The sequence below is a fragment of the Camellia sinensis genome, chromosome 4 (assembly GCF_055761805.1).
Source record: "Camellia sinensis isolate YWXY chromosome 4, ASM5576180v1, whole genome shotgun sequence".
NCBI classification, from domain to species: domain Eukaryota; kingdom Viridiplantae; phylum Streptophyta; class Magnoliopsida; order Ericales; family Theaceae; genus Camellia; species Camellia sinensis.
Window position 1 is genome coordinate 33723250 of NC_138964.1, and position 23229 is coordinate 33746478.

The 23229-nt window shown below is 38.3% G+C and overlaps 1 protein-coding gene across 1 annotated transcript; it reads right to left on the reverse strand.

The window, feature by feature from the left end:
• Nucleotides 1-19554: 19554 nt before the first annotated feature.
• LOC114316656 (EG45-like domain containing protein) lies at nucleotides 19555-21888 on the reverse strand. The gene is made up of 3 exons (XM_028263339.2): nucleotides 21677-21888; nucleotides 19972-20251; nucleotides 19555-19845 (listed from the first exon to the last, which is right to left on the reverse strand). Exons 1-3 carry the CDS (start codon nucleotides 21768-21770, stop codon nucleotides 19839-19841), a joined length of 381 nt encoding a protein of 126 aa, XP_028119140.1. The 5' UTR covers nucleotides 21771-21888; the 3' UTR covers nucleotides 19555-19838.
• Between the last annotated feature and the right edge of the window lie 1341 nt (nucleotides 21889-23229).

Sequence of the window (23229 nt, forward strand, 5' to 3'; positions counted from 1 at the left end):
ATTCCACTCGCTTTGTTATGCACCCTTTCAATTGCATTGTTTTGCACTCTCCTTTGTTTCGAAACACCAGGATATGTCCCTATGTTTCTTCTCCTTTTCCGAAACACCGGGATATGTCCCTATGTTTCTCATTCCTTTTAAAACGCCGGGATACGTCCCTATGTTTCTTTTCCTTTTGAAACACCGGGATACGTCCCTATGTTTCTCATTCCTTTCCGAAACACCGGGACACGTCCCTATGTTTCTCCTTCTTTTTGAAACACCGAGATACGTCCTTATGTTTCTCATTCCTTCTGAAATGCCGGGATATGTCCCTATGTTTCTTTTCCTTTTGAAACACTAGGATACGTCCCTATGTTTCTTATTCCTTTCCGAAACACCGGGACACGTCCATATGTTTCTCCTTCTTTTCGAAACACCGGGACACGTCCCTATGTTTCTCCTTCTTTCCGAAATACCGGGATACGTCCCTATGTTTCTCATTCCTTCTGAAACACCGGGATATGTCCCTATGTTTCTCGTTCCTTCCGAAACACCGGGATACGTCCTTATGTTTCTCATTCCTTCCGAAACACCGGGATGCGTCCCTATGTTTCTTCTTCCTTCTTTCTGAAATACCGGGATACGTCCCTATGTTTCTCCTTCATTCCGAAATACCGGGATACGTCCCTATGTTTCTCTACCTCTCTGAAACACCGGGATACATCCCTATGTTTCTCCTTCGTTTCGAAACATCGGGATACCTCCCTATGTTTCTCCCTCTTTGGTTAAGAGCATTTGGAATACGTTCCGGTGCTTGAACTACTCTGAAACACCGGGATACGTCCCTATGTTTCTTTACCTCTCTGAAACACCGGGATATGCCCCTATGTTTCTCCCTCTTTGGTTAAGAGCATTTGGAATACGTTCCGGTGCTTGAACCACTCTGAAACACCGGGATACGTCCCTATGTTTCTCCTTCATTCCGAAACACCGGGATACGTCCCTATGTTTCTCTACCTTTTTGAAACACTGGGATATGTCTCTATGTTTCTCCCTCTTTGGTTAAGAGCATTTGGAATACGTTCCGGTGCTTGAACTACTCTAAAACACTGGGATATGTCCCTATGTTTCTCCTCCTTTCCGAAACATCGGGATACATCCCTATGTTTCTTGCATGATCATAAGTTATGCTCGGCTTTGTGCATTGTCTTGCATTTTGCCCCTGCCCTCGGGCGCATATCTTTATTGGTAGCTTGTATGCTTTGTCTAAGTCTTCGGTCTTGTCAAAAATGGGTCGTCTCTGAGCCTTGACACTCACTCCCATCATCGTTATGACTTTCGAGTTCTGTCAAAGAGGAGCAACTGTAGACACCCCATTTTTGACCGTCCTCGAGACTTGGATGTCATCGTTTGAACACTCGATGATTACCCATGTTCGTGTTCGTCCTGAGTTCTCGAAGGTCTTGGCTACGCGCCTTGCCTTAAGATCTCTCAACTCGACTGTTTTGTGCTTGGTTGGACCAAACACTTGTTGGTTTTTGCTTTGGAGGGTGGAGAATGGCTTGTTTGCAATTCCCTGAACCCACCGGCCACGGCTTGAGGCCACCGGTCCTGTTTTCTTTCCACCGGCCATTGGTGATAGCCGGTCGGCACCTTTGATGGTTGGTCGACACCTTTTGTGGTCGGTCGGCCAACTTTCTTGGCCGATTAGCCACTTTTTCTGGCCGAGACCTTCTCTTGAGGGGGTTTAAACCTTTTGAACCCTTGGTTCTAGCTTTTTGAGGAAGCTTGAACCTTTTGAACCCTTGGTTTTAGCTTCTTGAGGAAGCTTGAACCTTTTGAACCCTTGTTCTAGCTTTTCCAAGAAGCTTGAACCTTTTGAACCCTTGGTTTTAGCTTCTTGAGGAAGCTTGAACCTCTTAAACCTTTGTTCTAGCTTCTCCAAGAAGCCTGAACCCTTTGCTCCAAGCTTCTAAGAAAAGCTTGAACCCTTGTCTAGCTTCTCCAAGAAGCTTGGCCCCTTTACCTTAGCTTCCCTTAGAAGCTTGCCCCCTTTGACCCTTTTGCCTTAGCTTCTCCAAGAAGCTTAGGCCTTTTGCCTTGCTCTATAAATAGAGGGCCTCTCCTTCCATTTCAAGGGTTGAAAAATCTGATATATAAGATATATATATATATCACTCTCTCTCTATATCTCCCTCTCTCTCTACATTTGGGTGTGTTAGAGCGTTCAAAAGGGTCTTGTTCTTGGCCTATTGCACACCACTTCATAGCCACACACTTCCATCACCACTTGGAGGTTCTTGGAGCTTGTTTTTAGAGGTTGAGGGTTACATTTTTGGGTCTAAAGGTTGCTGGTTCTTGGTGGTCTTCAAGGGTAACACTTCTTACCCTCTTTATTCCCCGTTTTTGCACACACTTTTACCCTTACTTGCCAGCATATTTGGACTTTGTCATAAACTGAAAAAAGTATTATTTTGAGCTCCTTTTAAAGTTTGTTTAAGATCACTTTTGTGTTTGGGATCGTTTATCCCCTCTTAGGCCTTGTTTGGCCCTATTTTGTGCTATTTTTGGTGAGCTTCGGGACCACCTTGTTTGGGCCTCCTCACCACTGAAATCTTGAGGGATTTCACTGGTGAGGATGGTGGTTTAAGGTCCTAAGAAGGAGAGGGCCATCCCCTCTCATTGTTGTCTTCAAAAAGTGTCATTTTAGTCTCATGTGTAAGCACCTTTTTTAAATTCATGTTGGCCATGTCTTAAGTGTTATTTGTGCTTATTTTGCCATGATATAGCACTGTTTTTACTTGGTTTAGACACACCATGCATGCCTTGTATACTTGTCTTGTAATGCCATGAATTTACCTTAACATGCTTTAGGCTTTGACCCTTGTTCTAGCATGATTTTGGCCAAGCTTTGTGAAGCTTTTATGCATGTTTTAGTATGCTTTAGCTCTGTTTTCAGTTGCTTTGGTCATGCTCAACATGTTTCGTATGGTCTTTTTGCATTCTAGCTTGTTAGCTTTGGGTGTATGGGTCACTAGCATGCTTTACTTGGCTTGTTCTCATTATTTGGCATCATTGGAGACCATATTTCAGTCCATGTTCCATGTTTGCATACTTGCATTTTCCATCCCTTTCATGCTTTGAAGAGTTGATGGCTTATGCTCCATGTTTAGGCCCTCGTGCACGCATGCTTGTGTATGTGTTTTCATGCTTTTGTTGCATCATTTTGGCCACTGTTTTGGACCTACTTGAGGGCTGTCCACTTTGGTTCAAGACCATCCTAGCATGTTGTTGCATGCTTGCCTTGTATGTTGTTGTATATTTGGCCTTGTTCCATGCTTGTTACATTGCATATTGCATGTTTGACACATTGCGCATTTGCATGCTTAGCTTGCATACTTAGGTTGCATAGCATTGCATGCATCCCATGCCTCTTGAATTGATTATGATAGAGGTTGGGGCCCATTATTTGTTTTGTGCATTTCATTCTAATATTCAATTGCATCCTTTGGCTTCTTGGGCCATCACGCATTGAAATGCGCGATTGGTGGTCCGAGGGTCAAGCACCATCCTCCTTTGAGTCATAAACATGATAAGGAGTGTGATTGGTGCAAACATTGCTTGAAATGCATTGCCATGCCATGTTTTGCCCTCTGCTGCTGTCAAAACAGGTTTCTGCAAGAAGCTTTGGCCGGCCAACCATCCTTAGTGCCGACCGACCAAATATGGATGGCCGAGAGATCAATCAATGGTCGATGACCATTACCAATGGCTGGTGATGATTCCCCTTGGCCGGTGGTACTCTACAGTGTCCATGGAGCATACCTTGGGAGTTGTGAAATTTTCAAAGGAGCAGAGCAGGGTAAATAGAGGCAACTTGTGCATGGCGACGGATTTCCGAGCAAACCCGAGCACGCGTGCATTGGACCCTCTTCCGAGGCCTTTTACTGCTTTCTTAGCTTAGTTAATTTGCTTAACTAGTTAAGTGGTCTGTAATATTTAATTAGCTTGTAGGTTAATTAATTTGTATTATTCTTTTGGTCCCTCCGAGCGAGAGCGAATTTGTAATAAGTGTGGGTGCGTGTGTTCATGTCTTCCAAGCCCCACTTCTTTCTCCCTTTTACTTACCTGCTTTCAATGGTTAGTATTAGGGCATATTTAAATTAGCATACCTTATGCTATGCATGCGTGCATCCATACATTTGTCTTGCATGCACCGGGCTCGGCGCATCATACTAACTGCATTGTATTTCAATTCTAAGTTGAATACGTGTTAGTTGTAGCATACGACAAACACGGTGTCCTAGGCGCACCAATGTAAATGCAATGCAAAAAAACACATAAGTGTAATCAAAACAAGATATCATGAGTTCGAGTCAAGTTCTCTAAATCCCCAGCAGAGTCGCCAGAAACTGTAGATGTGCCCGAACGTCCCGGCTCCACGCGCGAGATATCGCGAAAATCCGTTTTGCTCATTAGGCTTACTACAGTTCGGACTCAAATGTCACGGTTCTGAATCTAATCCCGCAAAGTGCAATGCAAGACGATAAATCACCAAAGAGTCCAAATCTGGCAAATCATTTTGGAAAATTGATTTTTGTAAAGAAGTGCCAAACATGGACTATTTTGCTAGATATAGAGTCGCCACCTAAATATTTTATTTTGGAGAAATTTAGGAAACCCTGACTTGTGCCTAAGGCCACGTGTCCGTCATCACCAAAGTTGCCTCGGCTCAGGAACTTGGGTACGAGAGGGGAAGGTCATGCAATGAGCACCCCCGCTCGCCCAATCAAAGATCGGCATGTACTAAGCATGATATCTTGTTTTTTAAAACACGTGTTCTTATTCTGGTTATTAGCTAACTTTACTATGTGATGCGCACAGCATACAAGTATAGACTACAACGTCTACGTTGGAACAAAACATCTCATGTTTGTTTGTTTGAAAATAGTTTGAAGGTGCTACTCGCAAGTAGGCTAAGACGTGGATTTTCCACCCTCAAGTGGGCTTAAGAAAACATGATTTTGCCACTCTCAAGTGGGCTTAAAATGCACATTTGACAAATTGTTCGAATTCAAGCAATCCAACCTTCACCCACAGGCATTCATGTAATTAAACACTTAAGCAGTTAGCCTCATGGCAAGCATGCTGTCATGTTAAAACTCACACTCGTGCAAGATGCTAAAGCATAAACACTTACCTAGTATTCCGAGCCAAAACAATAGCTAGTTAGTAATCAATGCATGAACATAGTTATGTTAGGATGGCTAATGCAGCACATGCAAAATGCAACTAGAAATAGGCTCGACTATTCTAAAATGTCATGTGAATGCAACTTGATAACATGTATTCAAATTGGAATTCAAATACAATGCAGTTAGAATGATGCGCTGAGCCCGGTGCATGCAATACAAATGAATGGATGCAAACATGCGAGCATAGGAATGCTAATTGAAACATGACCTAGAACTAACCGTCATAAGTGGATAAGTAAAAAGGAAAAAGACGTGGGGTTAGGAGACATTCACACACTCACGCACACTTATTACAAAATTCGCCCTCTCGACGGAGGGTCCGAATAAATCAACTAGCTAGCTACGCTACACTAATTAATTATTACAAAACCTTAACTAATTAAGAAAATTAATTAAGTTACAAAACAGTCTAAGTATGAAACTAAATAGGCTGCCACAGCTCTGCTTCGGAATGATTGAATGATGCATGCTCGATCGCCTCGTTCAGAAACCCGTTGCCATGCCTGATGTTGTCTCTGTTTGCACTGTTCTGCACCTCTGAGAACTGTGAAAATATCTGTGATGCTCCTGAACCACTTCATGGTCATGGTGAGAGGACATCGGCCAAAATATGAGGCCATCGGCCAGAGAACAATGGCCATCGGCCAATTTTGATGATATCGACCAAAAATTGTTTGCCGATCGGCCATATTTTCCTGCAGATTGCTCCTTTTGCTGTAGCAGAGGACAAACAAGGGCATGGCAATACATTTGTAAGAAAATATTGTGCACCTACACCCCTTATCATGTTTGAGACTCAAAGGAGTGTAGTGTTCGACCCTCGAGCCATCAATCACGCATTCCAATGTATGATGGCCAAAGAGGCCGCATTGCACAAATCAATGTGGAATGAATACACAAAACACATGAATGCCTCACACTCTATCATGTTGGATCAAGAGTGTCGATGACTGAGGATTGAGGCACGTTTCGTCACTTCAAGTACGAAACGTCCCTCGTTCCTCATGTTTGACTTGACACCCCAAGCCAAACACAATGCAATGCATGCAACACGGAGATGCGATACAATGCAACATAAACATGCCAAATGCAATATGATTCATGCATGCAAGCAAGGCTAAGGTAACAAGCATGCCAAATACAATGCAACCTAAACAAACATGTGACAAAATGCGAACTAGCAGGTATGCAAAATGCAACCTAAGCATGCAAACAAACTAATGTAACAATCATGCACAATGCAATGCAACCTAAACATGCAAACATGTAATGTGCCAAGCATGCAAAATGCAATGCAACCTAAACATGCAAAATGAAGCATGGAAGGCTACAAAGGGGTGTTACACTACACCTATTACAACCAAACATGACATGACTTAACCAATGAAAAATAGAGTTATGGCAGGTCAAAATAAGCCCAAAAACCCACTTAGATGCCAGCCCAAAGACCTAAACATGGTGGCATGCACAATGGCCCACTCTTAAGGCATAAGACACAAACCTCCCAAGCATGGAAAAGGTGACAAATGTGAATGCATGGCCACACTACGTGGACTAAAATCTCATATGAAATGATTCCAAATCATGAAAATGGTCCAAGTAATGCATCCTAATGACTTGGACACTCAAGGCTAACAAGCTAGATTGAACCAAATCTATACAAAACAATGCATGCATGGTCAAAACAACCTAAATCAGAGCTAAAGCATGTTAAAACATGGACAAAAGCTTCATGGAGTTGAGCCAAAACATGCAAGAATGATAGTCTAAATGCATGATGCATATTAGGGCAAATGAGAGGTTTGCAAGACAAGTGCACGATGCATGTAAGGGGCTATCAAACCAACTTAAAACAGAGGTATAGCATGGCCAAATAACACTAAATACTTGCTGAAATGAAGCCAAAACAAGCTAAGCAAACATGCTACCCTTATAAGCCAACAATACAAGCATATGAGACACAAGGAGAGGGGGGTGTCCCTCTCCTATTCAAGACTCCAAAACCACTTCTCCACCACTGAAAATCCTCTGGATTTCAGTGGTGAGAAGGTCAAAACAAGGTGGTTCCAAAGCTCAAAAAGAAAGGCATAAAACAAGGCCTAAGAGGGGGTAGACTACCCCCAACCAAAAAGTGACCTTAAAAAATCATCTTAAGCATACAAAATCAGAACTTATTGTAGTTTAGAGTTAAGCTTAAAACAGCATGCAAGTATGGCCAAAAGCTTAAGCAAGAATGAGGTATTAAAAGGGAGTTTACTCACTTTTGAAGAACACCTTCAAGAACACAACTCCAGCAACTTTCTCTGACCAAAACCACTCCAAGAACTCTAAAACCAACTCATAAGGACCTCAACAACCAAAGGATGGTGTTCTACTAGGTGTTTATGTGCAATAGTATGAAGATTCTACACTTTTGAGCACAAACAAAGGTAAAACAAGAGAAAGAGGTAAAATATATAGAGAGAGAGACATAGAACTTGTATCTCAAATTTCCAGAACCTTTGGAAATGGAGGGGAGGCTCCCCTCTTATAGAATTTCAATTCTTAAGCTTGTTGACAAGCTTGAGTCTTGAAGCAAATCCCTCCATACACGTGTATGGAGGATGGGAATTATGCCCACCAGCTGTCACAGCTGGCAGAAAATATCTGCAAAAAGCAGATGGAAAGGTCTCGGCTGAAAAATATGGCTGATCGACCAAAAAGAGTGCCGATCGGCCAATACTTTTGGCCGATGGCAAGAAAACATGGTACAATTCCTTAACCAATGGGTTGAGGGGATGGTCAACAAGCCACCATCTTCCCTCAGAAGCAAAAACACAAGTCCTTGGTCCACAACCAAGTACAAAACAGACAAGTCAAGAGATCCTTAGGCAAGGCGTGCAGCCGAGACCTTCGGGAACTCAAAACGAACATGAGCATGGATGATCATCGAGTGTTCAAATGATGACGTCCAAGTCTTGAGGACGGTCAAAAATGGGGTGTCTACAGGATGGCATGCACTTTTTTAGCACTTTGAAAATGCTGTTTATTTTACTTTCGAACTTGGATATTGAGTTAGTCTTGTTATTTTGAGTCAGTCTTGTTATGTTAGAGTCAAGTGATTTCAGGCTTGTTAATTCGAACATCATATCACTGTCTTGTTTTGTTTGTCTTTTTCACTCTTTGAGTCTATTTCTACTAGCCAAAAGATTTGAATGAAATGACAACACTTTTCCACTTACTTCTACTGTGCATCATTGCATTGACCAAAATTTTTTTTAAAAACTGTTTCCAAAACTGTGTTGAAAACAAAGAGGAAGGAATTCCACGGGATTTGCAAAAAAAAAAAAAAATGATCGATTGAGAGAAAGAGAGGCGTGCTAAACCCTTAATGAATGAGATCATGTCTGTTAATGTGAGTACTGAGAAGGATCCTAGCTTGATTCAGATTGGTTCTACATTGTCTTCAGAAGAGCATGAGTGACTAGTCGCTTTATTAAAAGAATTTCATAAATGTTTTACGTGGTTTTACGAAGACATGTCTGGAATTATTCTTGAGATTGTACAGCATAGGATCACTCTCAGCCTCAAGACTTGACCCCCTTTGCTTTCAAACCTTGAACCTTGATTCAAAATGTTCAATGATCAACCAAAATATGAGGTTTTCATGGTCGGATTGGAAGCAACCCTTGAACTAGGGGCAATAAGGTCAGACGTCATCAAAGGAAGCTTGAAAAACTGGATGAGAAGCATCCTTTGAACTAGGGGAAAAAAAGGTCAGATACACTCGAAGATTCAAAACTGGGTCATTTTTCAAGCCAATGGAGATTGGCAAAAAAGCCAAATCCCAGAATCTGAGAGAAGAAAATTTTTGTTGAAGGACAATCAAGTTTCTATCCATGACATTAGGGACAAATTCAGACCTAATTGGATGGGACCTTATATCATCAAGACTACATCATCAGCGAACAACAGCCATTCTCCTGGATTCAAATGGCTTAGAGATCCTACGACCGATCGACATCGACAAGTTAAACTTTTCTATCCTTAAGAGGCTCACTGGGCTGAAAACCCGGAAGGGCAACCTAGGCAAGAGTTAGATCAAGACAAAAAAATAACAAAAATGAAAAAAATGGAAACAAAGAACAAAAAAGGAAAGAAAATAAGAAGAAAGAAAAATGAAAAGGAAAAATAGAGCTCGCAAGGTTGAAAACCTAGAAGGGCGGCTTTGGCAAAAGTTAGAGCATAAAAGGAGAGTGTTAATATCCGAGTGCACCTTAACCCCCCGAAACTATGTGTGGCCTAATTCCCATCTTTGGGATACGTAAGCAACTTCATCCTAAAGTTCGGCCCCAACCATTTTTCAACCTGCTTGTCTCATCCATGTTGATTAGCTTACCTTGTTTAACTCGGCTATCCTATCCATGTGCAAATTGGCTTATTTCGTGCTCATCTTCATTCAAAATCGATTGTCTATTCCGTTAGAAGGATTCAGCTGCAAAACATATCAAGTTCGGATCTGGGGTTGCGCATCTCAAGAGTTAATTCCTCGTTGGTCAAGTAGTGGCCATCTGCAAACATTTTTGAGGATTTTTAGTGAAGTTGGCTAATTCTCTTGAAAATTATTCCATTTTTCCAAAACTGGACCATTTCTTGGACCCAAAAAGGAAAATTTTCAGTGCTCGTAGCCTGACTTACATGATTTCAAAGCAGAAAGTCGAAACAAGCATGTTAATCTAACTCTCATGTTGGTCAGAATTATTTTAGCAGAAAGCCAAAAATAAAAAATGGTCAAAATGATGAACTAGGGGCACAATCGAGTTAGGATTTCTGTCTTTTCCCTATTATCAATACACTCGCCAGAAAAGGGCACAACTGAAACTAGCAGTAGAGGCAAAAAAACTCTTTCATCCACCGAGCAGTGAGGTATCGAACTAAGTGCGAAGCACGAATGCTGGATATTTGATCTCCCTCATAAGGTCCACAACTTCTAGCTTATCCATCAACTACACCTGGGAAGGGATAAAAAAAATAAAAATAAGAGAGATTAAAGAATAGAGAGAAGTGCAATGAGAGAAAAAGTAAGGAAATGGTTGTTCAGAGAAAATAGAGATTGAGTGCCAAAGTGATGCGATAATCGCAAATAAGAAAGGGTGGGAAACAATATTTGGAGAAGTAGTGGGCTCCCCATGAACTAAGAGGTCTCCCACAGGTGGTAAACATCCGAGTGTTATGTTTGTTGTTTCTGTTTATCTCGATTCTTGTTTTGAGTCATTTTTAGTGTAAATAGATATGTTTAGGTTGTTTTACTTTACTTTTCCTTTGTTAAGTCATTTTGACTGTGGTTAGTCGTAGGCTTAATATTCGGTTAAGAATTCATTCTTAGTTTCAATTTCAAAAAATAAATCATGCTGTGCTCAGAGTGTCGTGTCATTCCCAACATGATGTACAAAACAAAATTCCTTCTTTTATAAACTGCAGGGTCCACCCTTAATCAAAAGAAAGAGCAACCAAACAAGGACCTATCTACTACATAGGTTCCGGACTACAAAGCAAGAGAAAAGAGAGAAAATTGGAGCATCTAAGTTTGTTTCAACTTCAGCAATTTCCGAGATCGCATTTCAGATGCACCTTCTCAGGCCTTGTCTTTTTCTCCAGAGTATAAGTGTACCTCTACCTCTACCTCAAGCTCAAGCTCAAGCCTGCTTCAAGCCAGAATGGCGATCAAAGTGCAATCCCCGAATACCATTCCCTGTCAGAGGCATCTTGGTTGTGTTTACAATGAGTTCCTAGGAGACCAACTACGACGGTGGAAACTAGAGTTCGAATGGCAATGCTTAGAACACAAAGGTTTGGAATTTTTGAGACTAAAGTCTGGTTTAAATACCTAGGGGTGTATCCCCGGCTTGAAATCTGTATGGCAGCCCTATAGATTGAGATAGCATGTGTGCACCTCAATTCTGGATATTGAACCAACCTAGTCTGTCACCCCGTTGGAGTATAGGGAAAGTTGTGAATATGATCAGGAAGAAAAACGGCATACGTGGCTTCTACATGCAAAGGTTATCCCTTGTCATCATTTGAGGGCCTTTGAACTGTGAGTTGAAGGTAAGAGTTCGAAGAACACAGGGGAGAGATCCCCGTCAGAGTAGAGCAGTTCATCGCCACTCACCCCATGAGGTACTTTCTAAAGTGTCGCTTTGTTTGTTTACTGCATTTCCTATGCATCTATCGCAACAATCTTGTCATACTCTTTGCATCCATCACATCGCCTCAAGACCTTTTCTCATGATTTTAGCGTGGTTAGAGTGTTCCTTTCCTCACACGATTTCAGCGTGTTTGGAATTTATCTCAGGACGCTTGGAACGCGCCCCTGAGTGGTTTTCTTAGGACCTCTTCTCATGATTTTAGCATGGTTTGAGTGTTCCTTTCTTTATACGATTTCAGCATGTTTGGAATTTATCTCAGGACGCGTGTAACGCGACCCTGGGCAGTTTTCTCAGGACCCCTTCTCACGATTTTAGCATAGTTTGAGTGTCCCCTTCCTCACTCGATTTCAGCATGTTTGGGATTTGTTCGTCCTCCTCTCACAATTCTAGCGTGGTTAGAGTATGTCACCCATATTCATCTACTACATTATCCATTACATCCATTACATCATACCATTTTATTGCCTGCATCCTTTCTATGTTAAGCTTAGTTTAGCACGTGCTCATACCTTTCCCTCGTTGAAACATAGTTCTGTCATGTGTAAGTATCCATGCTACGCTGAGGCCAGTATTGAGGGTGTCAACATCTTTTTTGTGTTAGACGTGGTCTGTATTGTGTCCATACCTTTTCTAGGTGAGATATGGTTTGACCTACGCCTTATTCACTGCATCCATTGCATCCATTGCATTGTAGTTTGTCTTGTTACATTCAACATTTAGGATCATTTTCTTTCCCTAGCAGATCATTCCTCACTTATATCATACCACCCAATTAGTTGTACTCTTTCTCTTTCTACAAAAAACATACTTTTGTAGTTGATCGCACCCCTTTTACGTTAAAACATGGTTCTGTTATGTATAAGCATCCATGTTGTGCTAAGGCCAGTATTGAGAATGTAGGCACTTAGCTTGTGTTAAGCATCATTTGGCTTGTGCTGCCACTTCTTTTCTATATAAAGCGTAGTTTAATTTGTATCTCCATTCCTTTAAGATATTCGTATGTTTTGCACTGCTCGTGGCTTAGATTGCTTATATTGTATATCATTTGAATTTTCATTATATTGTATATCATTTGCATTGTTCCGTTGCATTGTGTTTTATTTGCATCTTGCCCCAGAACTACGCTGGTTTGATCCCTTACAAAGGGATACGTATGCAACCCACGGGTTCAACCAATTGCATCTGCATTTTGTTTGCTTGCACAAGTCTTACGGCCTTGTCAAAATGGGCCATCTCTGGGCTTTGACATTCACTCACGTCATTTTATGACTTCGAGCTCTATCAAAGAGGGGCAACTATAGACACCCTATTTTTGACCGCCCTTCAAACTTGGGCGCTTTATTCTGAACACCCGATGATGAAATTTACACTGTGCAATCTTTTGAATTCTTGGCGAAGAAATTTGGATTCAAGCTCTAATCCCAAACCTTAAACCCCATTTTGACCAAACTATTTTAGACCTTAAAACCCGCTTTTCAAAATATTTTTCCAAATGCTTCTTCAATGTCGAGGCTCGCATTTCGTTTAAAACATTGCACTTTTCTATAAACCGAGTAAGGACAAAGAGGAAATGAATGGAAAAGAGGTGAATTCTTTGAAAAATCTTTTAAAACTTCGTATTTATAGGTTGGAGTTGAAGAAAATAGGAGGGGTTAGAAGAAAATCAGTTTAGGAAAGGTGAGCGTCAAACCGTTGAGAAAGAAATGAGCAGCCATCACAAATCAGGCCTATCTCTTTGTACACTTAGACTTTAGTTATGAGGCTACCACCATTGGAAATTAGACTTCTGCGGCTTCACGTTGGACTCAAGAATGACATAAACCTGAGTCCGGATGAAAGAGATATGCCCGTTTAAAGTCGGGCCTGAAGTGCAGTCATTGAGACCTGGCCGGGTCTATATAGAACTGGCCGTGCCTCAGTGAAATTTTTTCCAGAGCTCCTTTTTGGGCCGGCCTTCCATTATTGAGGCCCAACCGTGGGTTTTGAGGGCCGGCCAGGCCTCGATGGCATCAGACAGACAGTTGGTGGAAATTGGACAAATATCTTTGTTTGAAGATATTTATGATCTTTTGGCTCAAATTCTATAAATAGAGCCCCTTCCTTCAGAATTCGAGGTTAGAAAAATTTCCAAAAGACTTTGAGAGCTAAAACCATCCTCCTTGATTCCTTTAATCTTCAAACCTTCTTTACTTATACATACACAATACATGCACCATTAGAGATTGTTCTTGAAGCTTTTTGCTAGAATTTCAAACCATATTTTGTAAACTTGAGGGTGCTTTGGAATCAAGTTTGTTTAACCAAAGCTCTCTCTCTCTTCAAGAGGTTCACGAGATATAAGCTTGTCACCTTTTGTTTTGCTTTCATTTCAATCTATCTCTATCTATTTCTTGTATTCTTGTGCTGTTTTGGGCCCATTTCAAGTGTTGAAACTTGGGTTTGAATAAGCTACCAAAGGTAGAGAGGGTAACACCCTTTCTTGCACCTTACTTCATAGTCCATCCCTTTTGTTTTATAACTATTTTTCTTAGCTTACAAACTGATTTTCAGAGATTCAAAGGATGAAAGACATGATTTAAAAGTCTCAAAAGTGGAGGGGTTAGCCACCTCTCCTTTGTCATGCTTACTAGTTTTGTACCTCTTTACTTTTGGCATGTTTTGTGCTCTTTGATTTTAGCCACTATTTTGGGGCTATTTTTGGACTGTTATTGGACTATTTTCAGAGGCTAAAATATGGTTTAGAAGTCCCAAAAGTAGAGGGGTTAGCCACCCTTCCTTAGCTTTGCTTACTAGCTTTGTATCTCTTTGTTTTGTCTATCTTTTGTGCTCTTTTAACATGGTTTTAGCTACTGTTTTTTACACTTTAGGGGCTGTTTTAATTTGTTTAATTAGTTCATGCTTTGATTAGTTTGCTTGTTGTCTCATATGTTCACATACATAGCTTATTGCATGTTTGTTCTAGCTTTTCTTTAAGTAATTTCCTTATTTAAGAGCCTCATTTTAATAATCAACTTGCCACTCCTTTATTTTATTTGAGATTTGTTTCAAATGGTTGATGGTTATTCAACACATGAACTAGAGTTTTGCGCTTAATGACTTAATCTCTATGGAGATTCATTGTTAACGGCGTAATCTCTCTTTCATGTTGAGAATTACTTCCCATTTGATGCTTCTCTTCTTTTAGAGGACTTTAACATCACCATGGACAAATGAACTAAAGAATGGCAAAGCTTCATAAAATTGGCTAAAAACTTGGATCAACACACATGAAGAAAATGGCTTAAATTGCTTAGACTTTGCCGGACGTTATGCCAAGTTTCTTGTGTCAAAAGTTGTCACATGCTAATTCATGGCATTTTGATGATTCTTGAAGCATTGCAACCTTCCTCTTTGAGCTCATTCCATGACAAGAGGGAGGGGTGGTCATATTCATTACATTTCATTGATTTTTGTCTAAAATTGTATCCGAGACCATCACGCAATTAACTTGCTCATTGATGGCTTTGGAATCAATTTCAACCTTTTCTCGAGGCTTTCCCATGACAGAGAAGGAAGAAAGGAACAAACAGAGCTTGAGGACACTCTATCTGCACTGGTTCACCTTAGAACACAAAAGTAGAGTTGTACACCAAATTGAGGCACGACCAGTCATCTGTAGACCCGGCCGACCCTAAGTGTGAGGCCAGCATTACAGTTTTGTAGAAAACATAGGCAGTGGCTGAAGGTGAAACAGAGTTTGCTTGGACAGACAGAGTAGCTCTCAGGCGCTATGCGTGCAACCTTCATCAACCTTCAATTACGCCTTTATCGAATGCGATTAATTGTTTCATTAGTGTTATAATTATCATAGTTGTAATTTAATCTTATTGTAATTAGTATTGTTGTAGCCATTGCTTATTGTTAATTAGTATAACTAGTTAATTTGTTGTAATAAAGTCGTTAATTAGCTTAGCTTAGTTAATTCACCCAATTTTGTAATAGTTAGTTTAATTCGGACTTTCGGGCATTGATTTGCACCCTCTTGCGTAAGGGATCAAAAAGTTGTGATAATGTGTATGTCTTCTAACCCCACGTCTTTCTCCATTTTATTTACTAGGTTATGATGGTTAGTTTAGGGACATCATGTTTTAATTAGCATAACTCATGTGTTGCATCCATCTGTATTGCATGCATCGAGGCTCGGTTCATCATTCTACTTGCTTTGTTAGTTTAAATACTTCTTTGAATACGTGCTTAGACCGCATGCTATTTAATTGATTCATATACCATGCTTATTAGCCGAGCCTAGTAATTGCATATCGCATGTGTTGCATTAGTCATAATTGCATAGTTAGAATCATGCATTTTTCTAACTTTGTTTCTTTTTGGCTTGGAGTACTAGGTAAGCTTTATTTGCTTTAGCATAATTGCATGTGTTTGATTGTTGCCATGTTTAGCATGTTTGCCATGAGGCTAAGTGCTTAACTGATAAACTGCTTGAATGCCTATGGATGAAGGCTTATTGCTTGAATTGGAATAATTTGAGAAATGTTCACATATGGTCACTTTTTTGAGTGGCACATTTTTCGAAACAATTTTCAAAATAAACATGACTCGAGATGTTTCAATTTTTGCAAGTCAGTCTATACTTGTGTGTGCGCATCACATAGTAATGCTAGTCTAATAAATCGGAACAAGAGCATATAATGTAAATAAAAATCATATCACGATTAGTAGAAGCCAATCTTTGATCGGGCAAGCAGGGGTGCTCAAATGTATTCATGACCTTTCTCTCTTGTACCTAAGTTCTCGAGCCGAGACAATCTTGGTGATGACGGACACGTGGCCTTTGGCACGAGTCATGGGATTCCTAAATTTCCCCAAAACAAAATATTTAGGTGGCGGCTTTGTATCTGGAAAAGCAGTCTATTTTTTTGGCAATTGGATTCAAAATCAATTTTTCAAATGATTTGCCGGATTTGGACTCTTTGGTGTGTATCAATTCCACATTGCACTTGTGAGATTAGATTCAGAACCGCAGGAGTCTGAACTGTAGGGCTTATTCCGAGCTTCCGAAAGGGGACGCTACAAATAGAATATAATTTTTTTTTGCTAGTACAACCAAACAGGAGAAGGGTTTAAGATATGGGAAAACTCTTCCCTTTCATGCTATGATTTCTAACTTAATATAATTATATATAAAAAAAAAAGGTGTATTACAAACATTTTTAACTTCAATAATACTCTAACGACAGCCTTTATCTATTGGAATTTTTGAGATTTTAGAGCGGATTGGGGTAGTGGCATACCGTTTGGCCTTAGCGCCACCGCTTTCTGGGGTTCACAACATGTTTCATATATCTATGTTTAGGAAGTACGAACTCGACGCATCACATGTACTTGATTGGGTCGAGTTGGAAGTAGATAAGGATGCCTTATACAAAGAACGGCCGGTTCAAATTGTAGATGTCCAAGAACAAGTGTTGAGAGGCAAGACTATACCGTTAGTGAAGGTGCTGTAGAGACACTGTGATATTGACGAAGTAACTTGGGAACGGAAGGCGGAAGTGATGAGAACTGTTGTACGATTGTCACAATTATGGTTGGACTTCATGCTTATGATTATCGTATTTGTGGCTGTTGGTATTGTGGCTTTGGCCCATGGAAATTTTGATGATGGTAGTGGAATGTTGTTGAGATTTAGATCTTTATGCTATTATTGAATTGTTATTATTATGGATTCTTTATTGTCGTTAGTGTGGTTGTTATCGCTCGAAGCCCTTTTATTGTTGAATTGTCTTTGTTCATTGGATGTTGTTGGTAAGAGGTGTGACCAAATTTCGAGGCAAAATTTCCTAAGGGAGGCAGGTTGTGATGTCTCAGGTCTTGGACTTTACTGATATTGCATAGTAAGATAGTTTGTTTTACTTTCAGCGTTTTGATTATCATATTGGATCATTGAGATTTCTTTTCGGCTCTTACTTAACCTTTATTAACATTTTCGAGTTAAAATTTTGAGTTTTGGGTGTTAGAACTTGTATTGAGGTGCGAAATCAATTTTGGCTCCGATTGGCAAAACCGCTCGCGCAGATTTGGCAAAGCGGAATCACATAGGGTTTTTTGGGAAATTCTGGGTAGAAATTGCTCGTGCAGATTTGGGATTCCGCTCGTGCAGATGTTGTGGTAAATCTGGGTTCTTCTCTGGACTAAACCACCAGTGAGAGGCATCAGAATCCACTTGTGCAGATTTGGGATTCTGCTCGTGCGAAATTTGAAACATTTATGTGGATTTCGGTCGTGCGTATCTTGAATTTTGATCTTTTCCTCAAAACTAATGCCAAAAGCGTGTTTTGTACACTTTTTCACTTCTCTTTCTCTCTCTCTCTCTCTCTCTTCATCTTCTCTCTTCATTCTCTCTACAAACCCACCCAAATCTAAACTTCTGTCTAAGATTTAGTAAAAACCCTCAAGACTTTGATAGGACTTTTTATACCAAATTGAAGAGGGTGACAAGGACTACATTTACACCGATCGAATCAAGTTTTCATCAAAATTGAATTTTAGGGTTTTCATCTCCGTCCTCTCCTAAGCTTGAAGTAGGGACATTTTTATAGTTATATATATGTTTTTGCAAGTTTATACTCGTTTGGAGTATTTTCTTTCATGTTTGAACTATGGTTTTGGGTTTATAAATTCTAGATAATTTTAAAAGTGGGTTTTCTTTATATTTTCTCCAAACTTTTGAGCGTATGAGTTATGTCCTAAAGTGTGAGTGTTATTTTGGAAAAATCCTTCAAAAATGGGACAAAAGCCTAGTTTTGGTGGAAACCCTAGAAAATTGGGGATTTTGGGGACAGATGCTGAGATATTATGAAATTCATGCTTGATAAATTGTCATGTGAATAAATGATGGAGGAATTTCTATAGTTGTATCAAATGAGGGTTTTCATGAAGAAATGAGAAATGTTGATTTTGAAACTTGATAAATAACTTGTTGTTAGGTTGTCTTGGAGAGACCAAATTTAAAAATGATAATTAACATGTAGAGAATACATGTATGATTTGATTGTTATATTATCTCTTGGAAAATATATTATGATGTTATATTGATAAGAGATGTGGAAATTTGATTACAATGGAAGATTATATGATGGAATTGAAAATAAAACTATATTAATGCATTATTACATATTGCATTGCCATTCCATTTAATCTTTGTTGTCATTGATTTTGAATTTTGCATTTAAAAATTTTTACTTTGAGAAAGGAATTGTTTTGTGAAACAAAATTATCTTGAATTATTTTGGGGTAAATACATTGGTAAGTCCAGATAGGGGGTGTAGTTTCGTATTGATTAAGTTAGCCTGAGTGTCCATGGTGAAAGACCAAAAACATGCGCGGAGAAGGTACCACATGCCTTCCGATTAGCAAGTAATAAAGTGGCGATTGATAGTGCTTGATATGCCTACTTGCAGACACCAACATAGAGATTACCTGAGTCATATTTACCACCTCTTAAACTACATTAAAGTTATTGAATTGTTGTGTTTTCAAATCGCATCATGCACAAGATTTTCAAAAGATAGAGATATATGTTTTGAGTATAACATGGCATATGCATTCATCTCAGGAAACTGCATAAAATATATATACTTTGTTAAGATCTTTCTACTGGGCTTTGTGCTCATCCTAGTGGATTTTGATGTAGTGATTCCGCCGAGTTAAAGACGTGGAGTGTATTTTGAGGGCGCAAGGCTCTTTTATTTTGTTATGATTATTTTTGACAAGTCAAGGGCATTACATGTATGGGTTTGATAACCATTTTGTGTAACCGGGGCATAAGCCTTGGAATTTGTAGCCCTTGGGGCCATTAAATTGTATTTGACTTGTTGTGCCACATGCTAGAGTTTCACATTCTAGAAATGTCGAATGTATAATTGTATGTGAAATACTTTTGTAAATCGCTTGAGTATAATGAATACAAATGTTAGAGATTTGATGATGATGTTAATAATGAGGTATTATATCCCATATACATTTATGAAATGAAAGCTATTAATTTGAATATGTGGAATTTTCTTATGCTCTTTTCTTTGGGATGTTACAATTTATTTAAAATTCAATGCAAAGTATAATAACATGTGCAAAGATGAAATTAATTAACATATTTTTTCTAGCATTGGATATTACATTATTTTTTGTTACTCTTTTCTAGTATGTGATATTACATTGATACTCTTAGTGTCACAAAAAGAAAATGCTCAATTTTCATGAGATGACACTTATTTCAACATTATTTTCTAATGCGTGATATTACATTGATACTCTTAGCATCACAAAAGGAAAATGCTCAATTTCCATGAGATGACATTTATTTCAAGATTATTATAGAGATAATTTATTCTTAATAGCTTCAAAGTATTCCTCCATATCTTCAAACCCTGAAATGCAGAGGAAGAAAGAAAAGTGAAAAGAAGAAAAAATGTTCATTAGTGACAGTAGAGCATACTTCAATAAATTTCACATTGGTATTAAAATCAAGGTAGGAATGGATTTTTATGCATTACTGATTGTAATCGATGTTGATTTTCCCGGCTGCAGTGTCAGCGATGGCGGAAAAAGCTTCTTGAGAGAGATCAATGGTGGCTTGGCATCCTGGTGAGGGACATCGGTCTACGATTTTCACAGTCACACTACCACTCTTGCAAGGTTGTGGCACACCTTGGTTTGTTGCTCCTGTGCAACTAACACTGTACATTTTTCCACATGCAGCTCCATTGTTCCATAGGGCATCACTTGCTGCAGCTATCATCACCCCTTGATCTTGATAGCCATAGCATGCAGAGGCTACCAAGCAAGAAAATTCAATATAAGACATGTTTCAATGGTAAAAAAAGGTTGCAATAATGCTTGAGACCACTAAAAGTAGTGCTCTAAAAGCACCACTAGTGATGTGACAGTGGACGGGACCCACTGCTTGTTTTTTTTTTTAAGTGCTTGCCAACTCATTAGTTGGGTTTTAGAGTACCACTTTTAGTGGGATGTATCATTACCGAAAAAGTTGTATACCTAAGATTATAAAATACTTAAAAAAAATGTGTACAAAATTTAATATATGGATTTCAAGTTGGTATGATATAGGTCACATCATGATCAATCTTGTCCACATAATTGAAATTTTAAGTAAGTTTTTAGATAATTTTTTAGGTAGGTAAAATTATTGTTTTGTTGTAAATATAATTCTTATTTTATGGTAAAATAAGTTTTGCCCTATAGTCTAATAATATTAACAAAAGTTTTAGGGGTAAGACAATATGAACCCACATCTTTTAGATTGCAATAGACAAGAGATGTTCCCTAGCAAATGTAGTTAACAATTTCACATTTATGAGAAGTATCACAGAAATAAATAATAGAATATAATTTTTTTTTTTGGGGGGGGGGGGGGGGGGGGGGGGGGGGGGGGCGCTAGTACAACCATACAGGAGAAGGGTTTAAGATATGGCAAAACTCCTCCCCCTCCATGCTATGATTTCTGACTTAAAATAATTATTAAAAAAAAAGGTGTATTGGAACATTTTTAATCTTAGGTAAATTATATAATGGTCCTTATAGTTTACATGATGTGTCAATTTGATTTAATTTGTTCGATTTTGTCTCTTAATTTAACAATTTGTGTCATATTAGTCCAATAAATAACGGCCGTTAGGTTTGGTGGACGAAAATTCAAATGATGTATCAATTTAGTCTTTATAGTTTACACGATGTATCAATTTAGTCCATGTCAAAATCGAGCAAAATAAAACAACAGGAACTAAATTGACACATCGTGTAAACTACAAAGTCCAAATTGACACATCGTTTGAGTTTCCGTCTACCACACCTAACGGTCGTTATTTATTAGACCAATGTGACACGTTCCATTAACTTAAGGGCCAAAATCAATCAAATTAAAATAATAGGGATTAAATTGATACATTGTGTAAATTATAAGGACCATTTGTATAATTTACTCTTTAATCTTCAATAATACTCTAACCATAGCCTTTATCTATGGTTCACCTTAAATTCGTTCGTTTTAACCTCGAACTTTAATCAAAAGACCAGATTGAAATTAAATTTGAAGTGTAGAGAAAAAATTGTTCAATTTGAAACAAAAGGAATCAAAATAAAATTTGAGTCAAATTATAAAAGTTAAAAATATATTTCTCCTGAGTAAAATATAAAATGAAATGGACATATGAGAGAGAGAGAGAGAGACAGAGTACTCACGAACATAGACATTGTAGTAAGTAGCAGTTCCTGCAATAGCAGAAGCAACAGAGATAAGGGAAGCAGCAATGCATACCATCATAATAGCCCTCATTTTGATTTTGTTTGTAATACAGTGACAAACAAACACTCTCCAAAGATTTACTGTATTATTATATGGTGTTGAAACTTAGTGTTATTGCACAAAATTGTATTGTGTTATGCACTAAATTTGTGTTGAATTGGTGCCCTATTTATAGGACCAATGAAAGTCACCCTTCTCCAACAGCAAGCGGTCTATACACGTTCTCTATGTCCAAAATTTGATCTCTCTCTCGGAAATTTCCATCTTCTAGATGCCAAGAAATTGACTTGTAAATTTTTTCATTTTTCATATTCTAATTCCCCTTAACGTGAATTAATCAATTTAAATTATTATCCTTTTGTTTCGGAATGATGTTTTCTTACATCAAACTTTAGGTCCTTTTTTTAAATATTTGTTTATGGATGAATCATATTGTGAAGTTCAATGAATTACAATTATACTTGTCCGGCTATCACGACCTTATCTTCTCCATCATGGAGTTCAAAATTTTAAGATCTGGTTTCAAATCTTTTCACAGTTCGAAGGGCGGTATTGGATAATACGTTTGTTTTAAGTTAGATAACCACCTCAACCTCAATGTTCTATTTGACTAGTAGGATTTTCAAATTCCAAGTTGAAGGTTGCAAAACAATAGAGTTTTGGATAAGTTTGGTGACGACTTGAATCTGATTCTTTTGTTTAGATTTTTTAATTTTTAATTTAGTGGCGTAATAATCCTTCCTGTGTGAAGGTTTATTTCCCTCCCTTGTGAGAACCTTTTCTCCTCTATGAAGGCTTAAATCCTTCCTTTTATGAAAATTGTTTCTCTTTTTGAAGATATTATGATACCGCTTGATCCAATCTTTTATCGGTTTTGCAAAAAAGATTTTCTTCCCGATCTTAAAAAAAAAATTGAAAATCAAATACAAAGAAATTCTAAATAAATACACAAGTAATAAAACTCACATGTACGAAAGTAAACGGGTAAATTTTGCACTCACTTTTTTTTAAAATTTGAAAAAAAAAAATACAATTACATCCAGAATTTTGACATAATCACATTGACTCCCTTTTTAAAATTCATGCAAATGGTGATAGATACTGAAATAAACAAATTTAAAAATACATTTTAGTAGAAAAGAAATAAAAATATCATCTTTTCATTCATATAACTTACAAATTATTGATAAAAAATTACCTAAGTGTTCCGCAAATTGAAATTTCGAGAGAAAGAGAGGTGTAATTATGTTAAAAGTGTGAGACTAACTGTATTTTCTTCAAATTTTGAAGAGGAGGTAAGTGTAATCTCTCTTGATTTGATAAATATTTGATGAAATGATTGCAGGTGATTTTTAAGAATATTTTCATCAAATTTAAGTTAAAAAAAAGAAAAAAAAAGAAGAAGTAAAGGATTAAAAATGCTCGTACCGTGAATAACTGAAATATTATCCGTTTGTTTCGGAATGAAATTTTCTAACATCAAACTCTT